At 38.3% G+C, this 17,076-nt stretch overlaps 1 protein-coding gene across 1 annotated transcript in view; it reads left to right on the top strand.

The window, feature by feature from the left end:
* Nucleotides 1–6,032: 6,032 nt before the first annotated feature.
* The window catches only part of TRPM3 (transient receptor potential cation channel subfamily M member 3), a 279,898-nt gene continuing 268,854 nt past the window's right edge, over nt 6,033–17,076 (top strand). The window contains exon 1 of the mRNA XM_026064041.1: nt 6,033–6,122. Coding sequence (XP_025919826.1) covers nt 6,033–6,122 — 90 coding nt within the window. The remainder of the gene's footprint in view (nt 6,123–17,076) is intronic.

The raw sequence follows: 17,076 nt of genomic DNA, 5'->3' as shown, positions 1-17,076 counted from the left end.
ATTGTCACTTAAAATGCAGTATTTGTTTCTAAGTGACAATCAACCGTGGACATTTTGAGACCCAAAATAAAAGTGTTATATTCCTATGTGGTCTAATCCCTTTCAAATATAAATTTTAAAAAGCTGCCTGACCTTACCAAGAGTAACTTTTTAAATGTCCTTTTGTTGAAATAAAAAGTCAAATCGAGGCTTGCAGAGAAAACACAAAGAGAGGAAATCAAAGCAGTTATTCCAGGAAAGCGGAGAAGAAAGGGAAAGGGAAGAAGAAAAGGGCCTTTAATTAAAGAGGAATGTTTCGTCAAATACACCATTCTGGGATGCAACTTCAAGAGTTAAAGGTAGGCAGATTTACAAGTACCTCTAGAGCAACTGAAGGCAAAATGATGCTAATTATCAGGACTCTCTGCCAACAGCTATAGAATTGAAACCACAGAGAGAATGGCAAAGCATGCTTGCTCCATTATCTGCTCAAACTTTAATTTTCTGTGTGTATGGTGTAACTTTGAATTTGCATTTCAATTGCTCATTTTGGAATTGGGAATAACCTAGCAGGGTATCTAGGAAAACAGATCTAATAAAGAAACATTGGATGTATCTGCACTGCTCAGGTCACCTGCAGCCTCACAAGTCTGGTTCCCCTGACTTTTGCAGAGWGTGCATGCAGCAGTGCCCCAGAGATCTCTTCTGAGCTAGACCAGCTCAGTGCTTTCCCAGGCAGAACCCAGAAGTGGAGCAGTTAAAAGTGATCTTAAGATGGCAGTCAGTAGGCTTAAAAAAACAATTTCATGATATTTGATATTCATCACGGACTTACAGAACTTAATAAAACAGACAGAAATCCATCAACCATTTTGTAATGGTTGCTTTATTCTAGCTGTTCAGACAGTTGCCTAAAGCTGTAATTCATAACTACGTATAATACCATTTATGTATATGCTTGAGACAGTCTACAAAACTGCCTACATCTAGAATAAATTATTTAATTAACATTTAATAAGTATATTGCATTAATACTACCTGTATTTGGGGAAGAGAGAATAATGGATGTGAACATGTGGCAGAAGACTTATGAAATACCACAGCAAAGATAACAGCATAAAAATTTACCTAGGCCATGCTGTGAATAGAACAAGATGCTGAAGAAGTGGAAAAATGTATAAATTAATTATCAGTTGAGTTAAGCTTCAAGAAAATCTGTGCCTGTTAAGATATTTTGATGGGCATGAAATTATGCATAACTCATCCAAATTTGGTAACATATTCTCATTTTTCTATTCTCTGATTTTTGCAAACAATTATGCAAAATGAAGGTAAATAAACTGAAATGTAAGTATTATTGCTGTTATAAATTTAGGCTATTATTCATTGATATACACTTCAATTTTGTTTAACTTATAGATCTGTGAAGTTATTGGGTAATAAGATGCCTCTTCCTTTTGACTGTGATAGTAAAATGCATTCTGCTAGCTCTGACTTTTAAATAAAAGTTGCCGAATTACTTCTTCTTTTGCCATCCTGCAATTTCCTCCCTAGTCTCAGGAGACAGTCTCATGTGTGCTATGATGAGCTACCACCTCTGCCCCAGGCTGTTTCTGTAGCACTCACCGCACCGGATGACCACTTACAACACTGCAAGAAAACAGGGAGAAGAGTAGCTCTGTTTTCTCCACTATTTGCTACCCCACTGGGCTCTGCAAGCCTTCAGGAGAGCTGGAAAGGAGTTTTGAGTTAAGGAAGCACTAGCAAAGGTAGCTCTGTGTCTGCACTGCGGAGAAGATACATCTTTCTCCTCACATCTGTTGTATATACAGGAACACCAAGCTTGAAATCACAGGAAAGTTCTCCTGCCTCCCCCTGATGTTCATCCCCAGTTAGGCTGCTGCTGTCCAAAAGGGGCTGCTTTCTACCATGCTGACCAATATATCTTTATGACTTATTCCTTGTGCTGCCCTCTCTGCTTGTTCCATTTACCCAGTGTCTTTTATTTTATAAAAGAATTGTAAACTGTGCAGAGTAGGAAAACTTTTTTTGTGTTTTTGTACCTGGACCCTGCCTCAGTACAAACAGTAATAATAACAACAATCACAACTCCTGTTGAGGTACCTAAACCAGACTTGTGTTTTTCTTGTTCTGTGAACTAATAAAAGGAGAGAAATGGTTGGGTCAGAGAGTCTGTAGCCCATAATATCTTTTTGATGAATGTTTGCCCTCAGGTTGAAAATGTTGGACACTGCTGATGTGCTGAAGTTTGGATGTTATGAGCTCCCCAGCTATTCTTTCATTCTGCAGCATTCCCAAAGGTGTTAAAGTTTACTGTATCAGAGCTTTCTAAAGGTAGGATTATTATCATGTTAGATAGCAGAAATCCACAAAGAAGTGCTCCTAAAAATGGTTTCCAAGAACAGTAGATTTAAGGAGCATAGAAATCTCTCCATCTGCAGGCATCCCCGGAATTTGCCTTCTATTTGTTCTGCTCTTCTATTGTTTCAGAGATGCACCTTGGCAAGAGACAAAGAACCAGATGTGAATGCTGATGGTGCGCTGAGCATGCTTGGGGGGAAAATTGTTTTAATCTGAAAGTGGCAGCACTCTCTTTCTGCTCTAGCGGAGTAGGAACTCAAATCCTAGTGGAATTGCTACATCTCTACGTCTCCTAATGGACCTCAGATTTTAGAAAAGCTGAGCACTTGCTTTTCTAACTCGATAGAATAAGAGCTTCAAATTCTGACTTTTTCACTGAAGTGATACAAAACCCCACAGAACAAACTAAAAAAATACCACTCCTTAATCTTTTTATTATATTTTTTAACTGGTTGTTGTCAACACTTCAGCAAACAAGGTTTTCAGAATTTGATTATTTGATCCCTAACCCTTCATCACTTATAATTACCTAAAATTGGCATTAGCTGCTGCCAAGACAACATGAAAGTAAAAAATCTCCTTACGTGGCCTTTTTCAACTGTATGCAGTATTCCTTACAGATAAAAGATGTACATTAAAGTTAAAATGAATTAAAATTAAGGCCAAGAGAAGATTAAATGGTATATCCAAAGTCACCCAAGGACTCAGTGGTGGAGCTGAGTCTCTCTCATCAGGGCAGCGCCCTGTCCATCAGGACTTCCTTGCTGCCATTGTAGGAAGCTAGTATTCCTATGCTTCCTGTCTGCAAATACAAATGACTAGGCAAGGCACAAGGTCATGGAAAATAGGCCTGTGAAAGCAAGTTGGTGTATATTAAACACTGCAACACATAAAAGCTGTGGTCCCAGAGGTGCTGTTTGCAGAAGAAGGCAATGATAGAGCTCCATCTCAAAGACGGGAAGCTCAGCGGAAGCTAGAAGATACATTGGGCTCACTATTTTTAGTTTATTAAAACTATCCGTTATGTTTCTTTATTGTCTTCAACTCTATAACATCCTCAGAGATTTGTTATTCTACTCATTGAAAAAGAAAGGCAGCAGGCTATGGTTTTTCTATCTTCTTCGTCCGTAGCCCATAGACTGAACACTCAAGTTTATAGCAGATGCCTAACGCAAAACAGATGTGGAAGGGTCAAGATAATGGTGAATCTGGTATGCTTCCCGAGAAACTCTTTCCTGTTCTTCAAGGGTAAAGTAAAGTTATCAGACTATGGGACCATGGTTTTGGGAGTGTTGAGAGTATTTGTTTCTGATTTGTTAGGATCTTTTACTTTCTTTTTTCTGTGAACCCTAAAAGCGTAATCACTGGATATTTCCTATACATTATTACCTTTATAACTAAGCAAAGTTATCAATCCACTCACATTTTAAGGGATACACTATTTACAGTCAGGATTATTTTTTTCTATCATCAGCTTAATTTGCCTTAGCAGAGTAGTTTCAGAAAATGGTATTTACCTAGTCACACTCCACTTCATTATCAGCAGCAATTTTTTTCCTCCTTTTGTAAGACAAATACATTCAAAGCTCAGCTGAGAAGGCATTTAAATATGTATAATTTAAACTAACTGCCCAGTCATAACCAAAATTTATCTGCTTTGGCACAGATTTTGTCACAAGGGAATGACTGTCGGTCTTCTGCATTTTTTTCTTCTATGGACATCCCACTGCCTGCTCTCTGTAGCTTTGCAGTTTTGTATTTTGCAATATACAGTGGAGTGGAACTGGCGAGAGAGCTCTTCTGGTGCGTAATCAGCCACGCACTGTGTTCTGGGCCATTCTGTGCGGGGCACAAGAATGTTTTATCTGACATTAAGGTAGAATAACAACATTCATATGCTTCTCAAGAGGGTACAGTGAGGTGGAGCTGGTTGATATGCCTATGTTCAAAAGAATCGTAAAGATACTGGCCTTCCACCTGGATGCACATGAGCTCCTTGCACCTGCACTCCAGTATTTATAGGCTTCGGAAATATCCATGTATGTATAAGGACCAGAATTCCTCTAGAATGGAAGATCAGGGTGTAAACACTAATCCTTACCATGCTCCACTTGGATAATTTAGATGATTTTAGGGTTTAGGTTCCCTGGAAGATCTGATGGTGTTGACTAAAGTACTGAGTTTCCCCATTCTTCCCAGAGCTATGGGTCTTTAGACAAAACTTCAAAATAGAACTATAAATAATGTTTCATCTTACGGAGTTTTAGATTCGCAGCCCCACTGCAAACCATTGTGGACAGTAACACACAAGACAGTTTAATTAGCGTAGCCTCATGGAAACAGTTCTTTTAATCCCTTTCCCCTCATTTGGAGAATTTGTCACTTTTGCTGATGAATATAATAATAATAATGAGTAAATTAAAAATAGAGAAACAACATCTGTAATATAGGGAGTAAGAGGAAATTTGAAAACGCGAGAACAATCAGTAAAAACCATCCAAGTAAATGAGCAGATATTTTCTAAGATGACAGAGATTTAAAACTTTCCTGAGAAGTGGCTGTTTTCCTCCATAATCTGATTAAAAACTGATTATTACTGGCAAAATAAAATATTCCCAGCTCATAATAGGGTGTTTGCTTTTTGCACTTCAAAACCCTTCCCTAACATAATACTCATCAAAAAATTGTGTGGAAAGGGTATTTCTCCTCCTACAGCTGGAGAGTTGGCATTAAGAACATCTTCATTAGCTGGGAAAGCCAGTTACTGCCTCAAATGGAAGTATGCTTTACTAGATTTGAATTGTCCCCACACCATAACCTCATGTGTTTGCATATCTTTAAAAGAATTATTCTGAGTGTAAATTTATTTATTAAACTGAGCTGAATTGAGTTCAGACTGTCTTTTCATTATTATTATTTTAGCAGAATGTGCATTTTAGCACACATGCTTTCACAGCACACCTAAATGCTGACAGCACTGCTAGCACACCAATACTGTGTCAGATCAATGAAACTGTGCTTTCAAGGTCCATTATATCAGTAAATCAAGAGTGAATTAATTCTTTCCCTTCTCAATCTTTACTGCCAGCACGCTGGCCCCTCCCCTCATGCCGATTTCTCTCTCCTCGCAGTGCTTTGGGGAAGAAAGTGCAAGTTACCCCACCGCTTGCTGTATTTAAATTCTTCGCTTTTCTCTCTGCGCCCTCGCCCACGGGAGCAGAGGAGCAAGGCGAATGGCTCAGCGTCCCCGGGAGAGCCTAACCTGGCTGCTCCCTGCGGAGAGCAGGAGGGAGAGGAGAGCAGCAGCAGCAGCAGCAGCAGCAGCAGCAGCAGCGCTCACTGCAGCCTTTTTTTTATGCAGGCTGCCCCTTTCCTTTAAAACAGTGCAGCCCTCCCCTGAGCGGCAGGCTGATTGCTTCCCTCCAGCCACATTTGGTATGCATGAGCACTACTGCTCCAAGGCAGGAGGTTGCTTTCTTAAGGAGGATCAGGGGCTACAGCAAATCCACTTTGCCAGCCTCCTCACCGCCTCCTGGCAAGCCTCCGTCCTACCTAGGGACCCGCAGGTGYGGACGGGGCGAACATGGGATGTCCAGATGGTGGTGGATCGTGTCTTGGGTAGGCGCTGTCAGGTTTGCGGTTGATTTTTCCCCTGGAATTTGTGGAGGGTCATGAATCAAACTGATGCTCCCCGGCCGCTAAACTGGACCATCCGGAAGCTGTGCCATGCCGCCTTTCTTCCGTCTGTCAGACTTCTTAAGGTACTGTGAAAATCAGCGCATGCTATTCTGCATCTGTCCAGAGCGCTTTAGTCTATGTTGCTGGAAAGTTAATTCCGAAATTGTCTCAACTTTATTATTAATTAGTTTACTTACCACCTTTACCACCTTTAAAACCCCTGCGAGTACCTGAAGATACCAAAATTGGGCTTCTGTACTCCAATTCTGCATGCTTAGCAGTTGATAAAGCTCTAGGAGATGGGTAAAAACATGGAAAGGGAGTAAGGGATGGTGGAGACAATCTGTGTTTCGGTTTGCCTAGGCTTGTAAAAAATACATGAACTTCTAGGGAAGAAGAAATCAGTTTCTAAGGTGTGTGTGTTTGTGAGCAGTCTTCTGCTATCTAGTATTTGGGGTTATTCAAACCCTAGGGATACCCATAGGTACAGTACCACTCAGACCAACCTGTAAATGGAGCAATATGTGAGTGGACAAAAATTATCTTGGTTTGTTAACAGCTGTACATAGAAGCAGAGGTCAGGTAAAGACTGACAGTGCAGACAGCTTCAGTGAAACTTTCTGATGATGATTTTTTTTCATTGTTTAAACCAAGTGGTACAATTTTTTTTTGAAGATGTTTTTAAATATCCCATCCTAAAAGATAATTATTTGAAAATTACTTTGGTTTATACACAATGGGAGGGGCTCTTAATCTCAGCATGTGAAGTACCCCTACTACTGCATGTCCCACTTATGCCTCTTCTAGAGGCATAGGTAACTGGAAAACAAAAATATCGTGAATCAACTTTTTGAAGAAAATAGAGGTTATATTAAGCTGAAAAATCTTATTTGCTCTTGAAGCATGTTAATTTGTTTGAAAACACAATGCAACTTTAAAGAATATAATCRGGTTCCTTTAGGATTCTATACCTGTAATACATTTTGTTGTTTTTTTTTTTAATGTTGGATGCATGACATTAGTTATCTTAGTTCATCTTAGTACTTCATAGCTTGTCTTTGAAATTAATATGCAGCCAGGTAAAACATGGCTACACTCGCAGTGTGATGGAGTGTAATGGTTGATGTAACCATTTGATTTTGCATGGACAGCTGATACTTTGAAACTAAGTCAGTCCTCATTAATGCAAAATATTTGCTCAGTAGTGTACTGTATGGTAGTGCACTTGCTAGAAAAATAATGCACATATAATTATTGTATATGTGAAACAAAATGACCATACTGTGTATCATGACTGGTATTTGTCACATCCTGGCAGGAAGGGACTACCCTAGAAAAACGTTGCTGTTTCCAACCCAGGTGTATGGCTGCTGGGAGATACGCTGTGAGCAGCTCCAAAGAATAGAAATTTGGTGTACGTTAGATGTGCTGAAAAATCAAAATACAACTGAAGTGTAATACCAAACAAATCAGAAAGTAGTGCTGATAATCTTGCAAAGGTTTTTTTTCTTTTTTCTCCTACCAGAAGCATGAGTTAGAATAGCCATACTTCAAAAGCTAATACACTTACGGAAACATAATTCTCCCAGGGTGTGAGAACTCAGATGTTGGGAATTTTATTAACAATCTCAATATTACAAAAAAAAGTCTGTATTTTTTTTTTTTGGCAGACAAATGTTGCCCCCTGTGTATGGTTTTTCTTCATTGCACTTGTTTTAAGGGTAAATGTCATTGATTATTTATTAAAAGAGCTGACTAAAAATGGTTTCCTGTGACTACAGCCATAATCTTTTAGGGACAGCAAGTGAGCAGAGCCAGCGGGGTGAGCAAGAGGCGCGGGGGAAATAGCTGGAGATGCGCAGCCCTTGCGCGGAGGCTTGGGAGAGGCCACAGCAGAGGAGGTGGGACTCCAGCATCCCCTGAGCCRACGGGCAGAGCTGCCTGAGCAGAGGGGGCAGTGCACATACCAGCGTCTTCAGGGCACACAATCAGCTCAAAACTATGCTCCTGACATGTACTTTTTGCTTTGCTTTTATTATTTAATATGTTCAAAGCATGTGATCGGGCAAGAACAAGGCCCCATTGTCCCCATTCCCCAAAGGATATGATGGGCAATATGAAGGAATTTTCCTGTTACAAAGAGCTAATAAGGAAAGAGTGCGATAACAATAGCCACAAATTACCAGATGAGCAGTGTAAATATTTTCCTGTTTTTCCTGAGGGAATTTGAAAATTTTTACATATGCAAATTCACTCATCAGAAGAATGTCTGCGTTCTTTTCTTTTTTGGGTCTGTCTCCAAAAAATAAAGAAACCCTTTTTTTTTTTTTGAATGAAAGGTGCTCTAGTAAATCCACGAACATTGGAAAGGCGAGTGCAATCTAGCTCATTTTTAATCGACCAGTTTCCAAACTGACTAAGAGGCCTTAAGGGGTAATGCAATATTGTATCTCAGTAGATATACAGTAGATCCTTTCTTTTACACAGATGAAATTAATCCCTATATGCGAAAACATACATAAATATATATGTTGTGTTTCTCCTTAAAAAATAATCCAGGTGTTCTCTTTTGAAATTATTGGATAAAAGAATGCTTTCTTCTGATTTGTTACATTTTGGTGGCCAGATAGAGAAGTATTGTTTTTTAATGATGTAAAGGCTAATTTGCTTTTGTGAGGACATATGTCTCTTCTTTTTTATTTAGTTTTGATTTTGTCCAACATATTGTATTACTGAATCTGATTAGCCTTCCTCTGTAGTGAGTGCCCTCAGTTACACAATAAACTTTGTAAAAACTGGTGTGCAAAGGCACATTTTATCACTATCTGCATTATCTGCATTATCTGCATATGATTGCCATACTCTATTTCGATGTGTTTTGTAAATTTATTTAAAAAGAATATAAAACATTGTATTTGTCATTCCCACACTTTTAGTCCACCAGAACAAAACAACTGAACAACATCATTAAGTTCAAGAATACACCTCTGCCTGAATTTGTAAGAATAAGAGTTAGCAGAGATTTCCTGTAATACACAGGGAAAAAAGTCACTGGGGCATAACATGCCACCTTGATAGGAAACAGCATGAACTTTTCAATATCTTGGCTGTACATTAGCTCTGTGTCTTATGAATGAGAACTATAGAGTTCTCATGCGGTGGATTCAATTTTACATGTAACACCTGTGCGTTTAGACTGATGGAAATAGATAAACATTGGAAACCAGGACATCCTTGGCATCTCTTCATATTACTTGCTAATAAATTGGTAGGATTGTCTCAAAATGACTAGTTTTAAATAAATAATAAAATGTGCTATTCAACTGGTAGGCTATGCTCTTATTCACTCCTGCTGAACTGGCACACACTGACAAGCACTGGTTACCTGGACTGACAGCTGACACAGCTCTGGCCACAGTGACCTGGTTTGGTTTAGATAAATGAGGATCAGTCACTGATGCTGACAGGTCCAGCAGTGCTCCAGCTCTGTTCCCTATGCTTTTCTTCCAGGCATGTGTTTCTGTTCTAACCCACTTCACTAATACCCTCAGGTTTAGGAATATAATACTATATACTTCTTATAATACTATTTTCTTCATTTTCTTCATTTTTCATTTTCTAGAGCAGACACAGAATATTAGAGAACTAGAAGCTATTATATTTGAATCACAGGTTAAATCAAATTATTAGAGGGCATTTTTGCAACTTATGTCATCAACTCACCCTTCACTGGTCCCATTTTTTCCCCCTAGCAAATATTTTCTGTAGTATATCCCATGTTGGTACTTAATTAATGGTAAGCAGTACCCATTTTGTGCCATTGTATACTTAGGAACCACTGTTCCACTTGCTCTGGTAGTCATATTTCTGTGTGTTTGTCCTAAGGTGAAAGAGAGTTTCTGAGTCTCCATACATCAAATAAAGAGATGGTCTTCCAAAAAAGGAAGCCCAGTCCAAACAGAAGGATTTAGAGAAAACAGACATTTTAGAACAATGTTGTATGCTCTTGAAAAATTGATGAATGACATGATAATGAAGACTTCACACTGAGGGCTCTGTCGCTAGGAGAGACTGCAGATGTTGCACTTTTGATTGGGACAGATTTGCTTATGACACATGCCACAGGGCAGGGGATGAATAATGTATAGAAGCCCCACAGATATGAGATCAGAGAGGAAAATAAAAGGAGTCTAATGTACAGTAAGCTTAACACCATGGATTTAAAGATGTGCAGCTATGGAAGTACTATACTAAATGCTGGGATAACAACAAATTACCCAGCCTTTTTCTTAATAAGTCTACTAGAAAATTTTTATAATGGACTTTGAGTTACATGACGGTAAGTAGATTTGGAAGTTTTAAGAGCTTAGCTGTGGAAGGGCCAAAAAAAAAGAAATGGAATGAATCAGAAGAAACATTGGAGAAAATGTTTGGGATAATATTTTCCAGCATATGGTTCAATAACAAATGCCTGCCCAGCTCTACCAAATAAATACAAAGAGCACTTATCCAACCTGGGCAGCTGCCTAATCCAGCTCCTGGAACGCTGGAAGCTTAAAGAGATCAGACACTAAATTTCTTGCCAAAGGAGAAGCTGGACCTTATTTTTGTTAAATATTTTTTACTTGATTGCCCTAGACAGGGTGCACAAGGTTACCCAGGAGAAAAATGAAAATCTAAAAAAAGCTCATTAGAATAAGGCACAGTGTCTTTTTAAGTGTAACAAAATATGCATGTGAAATTCCAGCCATCCTAAAATCTGAAGTGTGGCCAATATTTTTCCTGTTACAGCAAATTTATTTAGCTATGTTTGCTTATAAAGAAGGCATCAAAAGGAATAAAGACTGGTAAATACACGGTAGGCTTTGTTGTGGTACATGGTGAAATACCACATTGATTTTGCTCAACAATTTAAATCAGCTAAAATCTCATTGCTATTTGATTACATAGTACAACTTCATTTCAGGATACCTTTTTAAAGTATTGTTTGGTAAACTGAGTGAACAATTTGCTTTTCAAGAATGATGGAAGAATGAAATGTTCTTTAGAAAACAATAAATATTTATGGTTCTGAATCTTCTACTATTACAGAGAAGTGATTGTAAGAGAGGAAAAAGCTGTATTTTTTTGGAGTTGATTTTTTTTTTCCCAGTGGGTTGAAAAAAGTTATTGGACTGCCAGAATCATCCAGTAGCTCAGGCACAATACTTCTGGGAAATGATTTTTTCAATTACATGTAAGTGGGTTTGTTTGCCATATTCATGAGATTGTAATACTGGATTGTGTTACACTCTTGGGAAATAGAAATGCAAGCTTTTTATTCTATTTTATTCCCTATAAATGAGAAAGTAAGCACAAATGTAGATGGGCACCAAGGCAGATAAAATGTGGAGATTATTGTTTCTTAGCTAGTCTTTTGATGCCCACCTGCCACTGGGCTCCTCAGGTGTATCACGGCTTGAGAGTTAAGAATTGATTCAGATTATTGTTTTAGTTAACTGACCATGTCCACCTTCCAAACTGCAACAAAACAAGAGGGCAAGTTTAGTAGGTCTCCGCTGAAAAACTGAGATGCTTGGAACAAGCCCTAATGCATACTCTTATTATTTGTGAACCGGTACATTAGGTGTTTCTGAAAGTAATATACACATTACTGATAGTAAAACGAGGGTGGTAATTTACCTGTGCCTACACTCATCTGCTTACTGACTTAAATTGTAATAAGGAATGAGCCATCGCCTATGCTTCCATCAGGAGGATGTGATGCAGTCTGGGAAGTAATAACAGCTCAGACCTTAGATCAGGCTGCTTAAAACAGATGCATGTAGAGAATACCAGCCAATGTAACAATTTTCTTTAAATTCACTAATAAGAAAACTAGTCACACCTCTCTTTATGGTGGGTTGTTGTATACGGTAGGAAATACAGATGAGTTTTAGGAGTTCATATGAGTTCTGTTCAGCAAAAAATTGCTTTGATAAACAAACTTCTGTTTTCTTCTCAGAAAGATCACATTTATGTATATATTACAGTCGTAATAGGTATTACGTGTTTTGTGCTCTAATTCTCAGATTTYCTGGGGCATATCATCTGTACTTAGCAGCCCAGAGCCCAGATTGCCAGAGAACAGAAGAACTCTGTTTTCTGGTGGGTGTTTTGCTCCTGTGCCATCTAACATCAGTTTCATGATTTAAGGATAGCAGAAAGGAGAAGAGAGCTAGGGCATTGCTGTGCCATTGTAATTTCTTGCTTTATAATCAGGAAACTGGTTTAACAACCCAAATCAGAGGAGCAGCAGGTGTTGTAGCATGCCTTCAAGACACCTGCGTACAGGTAAGCTTGTGTTCCTGCTGCTCAACCTTTAGCTCGGACTCTGGTACTTCACGTTTTTACAGGCAAGTAATGGGGAAGACATTTTTTAGCTGTGGCGGAAGAACTACTGATATGCCATTTGGGGGTTGCACATACCCAGAAGATGCTTATTACTTGAAGTCAGGCTTCTCACCAAACGTGAAATGAGTTGATCCCTCTCACTTGGGCATACATACATGTGTAAGGAGCTCTGACAGATTCTGCCAGATCATTTCTCCAAGAAGGGAAGGAAATGTGGAAGCTGATAAAACTTTTTTCCCCATTATATACAGAAGTAATCACTTTGTGCAGTTAGTTTTGCTGAAAAGGTAGAGGATATATTTTTAATGTGATCAAAGATGAAACAAAACTTGTTAGCTGTTTGACTTATTGACTGAGTCTGTTCCAGGAATGTTATTCACCCTGGTGACCATTGACTTTGAAATGATGTACCAGCAATTCAGTTTCCACAACAAGAAGTATTACTTCAATAAAAAACATTAAAATGGAAAAGAGAGATTAAGACAAAAAGCCTAGTCTAACTGCATTTCTGTAGAAATCATGTTAATATATTAGTTTCCATGGGACTGCTTTCAAGGAATAGACACATCAGTGACTTTCTGAAGGAGGAGGCTTTAGTCTACTGGATTCATGGAGAGAAAAAGTGGTTTAGATTTTGAGGTGTTACTGCTACTGACTTTTGTTTACAACATGCATAGAATTATTTTAAAATTACCCTACTTCTGTCCTGGCAGTGAGACATAGGCAAGTGCATATAGCAGTGACAGAAGTTTGCTGCCTCACTGTCTGCTGTGAGATTGGATGGCTGTAACGTCTAAAGGCAGCTTCATGGATTCACAGTTGATTTTGCTTGTGGAAAGTGGTCCTCCAACATGAGTACCAAGAGAGAGCTTAAATTGAGGTCCTTAAAATTGTGAAAGGTTGTATAAATGCAGAGTTTCTTCTTTTAAACTAGATGTTTTAGAGAAAAAATGATTTCTCTTTCTAAGCACGTCACCACTTTGTGAATGCTTTTCAAAAAGAAGTGATAGAAAAGGTAATGCTAATTTTGAAGTCTTGATGCTGCAGTTAAGGTACTAAAATGCTTGGCTGTTCTAAAGTAAGGATCTTGCCACAGCTACAGATCTTTGTCATCTTGCACATTAATATTATTTTATGGTATTTTCCCTAAATCCAGACCTATCGTTAGTAACTCTTCCCTTGATGCAGAAAAAAAGAGATGTTTTTGCCTTCTACTCCACTCAGTCACCAGTGGAGCTGGAGTGAAGAAGGTGAGGCAACAGAGAGTCATCAAGGGAGGTCCACGYTTCCTGCATGTTAAAGGACTTGTCTCAAGAACAATCCCTATTTCCTATGGCACTCAATCTTCTCAGATTTGAGTACTTACCAGAGGTGGCAAATGGCCTTATCTCCCACTGACCCTAGCAAGAATTGGGAACATGTGAAACACTGCAATAGACCTGGATTTTAGGGATGAAATGCAACTCTCCTAATTTCTGACTGTATGAGGGATGCCTTTGTGGACTCACTTCTAGAGAAATTAAAAAATAATAAATAGCATTTTGATGTATATTAACAGAATAGAAAAACATAAGTCTAATTTCAAATAGACACTATTGTTTTTAAAATAATTGTAAAATACTACTATGTACAGCAGTATTTGAAACAAGATACAATGCCACTTAATGTGTTAATGGAAGCCTGTATTAATGGCATAAGATTTCAATGTTGTTCTGCAATACTGTTCCTTATGTTTGAAAGGGTGCCATGTGAGCAATTCAGGCCACAGGACCATGAAGTGAAGCTGAGTGGTTTTATTCCACCTGAATTGCTAACAAGACTATGCTACAGTGTAAAAAGAAATGCCCTCAGGGCTCTCTGGAAATTTATGTCAAAGCCAGTAATAAAGCATGAAATAAAATCACTTCATTGAAAATATCTTTCATCCCCCAAATAATATGGTGACATGAAACAATCTGACAAAGTGCTCCTAGCAATGTTAAGGAAGTTACTGAAGAAAATATCAGGATTTTTATTATTTAATTAAAACAATTATTGGGCTGTTTTTACATTAGTGAGGAGCTGATGGAGTGAAAATGTTGTCTTTCAGTGACCCATCTTTCTTCACCTGTTGTTGGTAGAAGCAGAAGGAAGGTGCAGTGACTTTCTGAGCCATTATAACTAAGAATTTATGGAGGATGCACCACCATAATATTCTGTTATTGAAGGATGCCATTTCTTGAACTTTGCCTATGGGTTACTAAATTGGCATAGCATGTTGCTGCTGTGTCTGTTGTAATGCAACATCACACATCAGTTTCACAATACAATAGCTTAAAGTGCATCTTTGCATATAGCTGGAAAGAGAGATCAAAACTACAACTCGATGAGCTAATTACATGATATCCTGAGGTCCTTCCAGAGTGACTTTTCTATGATTGCATGTATAAGTTTCCAAGTTACAAAAGGTGTCTTCCAGATACATTCTCATTCAACTTTTGGTCTCATTACTTCAAATTACTAAGCTGTGTCGTAYACAGGAGGCGATACTTGATGATCAGTGGGTTTGGGGGGGGAGGGGAGTTGGCCATGAATTCCATGTTACCAAATAAAAACAATGTGATGATCTGCACAACCTAGCTAAAACACTACTGCTTTTCTCAACTTTTTTTTTTTTTCTATATCTCTGCCCATCTCCCCACTGGACCTTTTCCAGAACTGCATTGCTCCCAGAATTTTTCTGATATTTAGCTGCTTGTCTTGTACTCACAAAAGCAATAGTGGTGCCAGGTTATTATGGCTATAATGCTGACAAATAATTTGCCACATGCAGTCTAATGACTGAGTGAGGCACCTGTGGTCAGCTCCCTCCACCTGAAGGATGGTAGATCTGGCATCAAGACTGCCCACAATGCTAGTGAGAAGAGCACAGCGGTAGTGAAAAGTATCCCTTTGCTATTGAATGTGATAGCTGTAAGCCTCTGTTGGCTTGGAGTATCTTCCTATGAAATGATAGTGTTTAGAAAGCAAATACTTTTTTTTTAATCATTCAATTCAAATCCAGCTTTGTCTTAAAAAACACATTGATGCCAAATTTTCAGAGGTCCTACACTTATGTTCTTCTGTGAGAAMAGGGTAAAAAGGGGTACACTGTGAAAAGAAACCCATAAAAGTTGCTTGCCTTGTACTGCCACTGACAGGACCATTTAAATATGCGTCATTTTTGACATATGTTTGTCTAAGTTCCTAAAGCATTAAGCTCCATAAGCAATCCATTTGGAAGTGACCCTATCAATGCCATCAGAAATATTTTTCTGAAGTGTTTGTCTAGACCTGTCTTGCTGGTTTTTAAGTTCATGATTTCTTGTTTTACCCACTATGAACACAGAGGACACATGTAGCAGCCTTTGTGTTTGAAAATTCTAATACTGTGTTTGCTAATTGGCTAGTTTAGCAGACTTGTTCATGACATATGGTTCTTTGTCATCTTACAGTATAGATTATTTGCTTATTTATTCCAATATTTTCCACTGCTGAAGACAAACTGAGATTCCCTTCCTGCTTGCTTTTTTCTCTCTTTCTGTAGTCTTCAGGTATCTTACTGGAAAAGTCAGTAGGGGACAGGAGGGACATCCCCTCAACCTGCCATGCTAATCTTAGGTCCAAAAGCCGGAGAAAGACTGATGAAGAAACTGAAGGTATCACAGCCCTTCTTCATTTGTGTCTCCTGAAGAGACTAAATAACCTTCCTTTAAATTGCCAGAAAGTCTTTCTCACGTAATTTATTTTATAAGAATATGAGGTGACTAACAACTATCAGTCTTCAGGGAGAGCTTTGGGGAGACACAATCTTTCTGTTTGCACAGTAGAAATATTCTTTTTTTTTTCCTTTGCATAGTCATGAAACCTGTATTTTTAAATGTTTTCATTTCCAAAGAAATTTGAAAACTCAATGTGGAAGACAATCAGCAGCACAGTCCTTAGGAAAACACTGAAGTTCAGGTACATGTGCTGCCTATATTACATACAAAAGAGGAAATGTAATGTTTATGTGCATTTCTCTGGAATAAAAAGGTGTATTTTTGATCCTTCCAGCACAAATTTGGGGAGAAAAAAAAAAAAAAAAAAAGAAGGCTTCACAGATATCCTAATGGGAAATTAAATGTGAACAGATTATTTTATCTTGATACATGTGATTATTTAAGAATAATTTAAAGGTAAAGCTCTAATCTATCAGGCCTAAAATATCCTGTGCAGTTTCTTATTAATGACAACTTTGGGAGTTGTAGCTTATTTAAGGTGGGGATACTAAATTTTTCAGACTATATCTTCCCCTTAGAAGCTGCTGATTATTATCGCTAATGTCCAAGGATGAGTTTTTTTTCTTTTGGCTACTTCTATTTATAAGTTAGTACAAATTTACAGCTTTGTTCAGTGTTCAAAAATTCTCAGGCATTACTAAAAAGTCCCTGGATAAAATGGATATCTGTAGAATCTGAACAAATGAGAAGAATACTTATTCAGCCAATATTGCAGTCTGCCAGGGATGAGACTACAACAGGAAGTCTTTAAGTAAGTACTGAAACTGAGCAAACTGTTTGCATCAAATTATCTGAAAAATTTAGCATCTCAGTGCCATGAAGTGTTTTAGCACGGATAGTTTCC

The sequence above is a fragment of the Apteryx rowi genome, unplaced genomic scaffold, assembly GCF_003343035.1.
Source record: "Apteryx rowi isolate R43461 unplaced genomic scaffold, aptRow1 scaffold_207, whole genome shotgun sequence".
Taxonomy (NCBI): domain Eukaryota; kingdom Metazoa; phylum Chordata; class Aves; order Apterygiformes; family Apterygidae; genus Apteryx; species Apteryx rowi.
The sequence above is the reverse complement of the archived record's forward strand: the minus strand, read 5'-3'. Positions and strand labels throughout refer to the sequence as shown.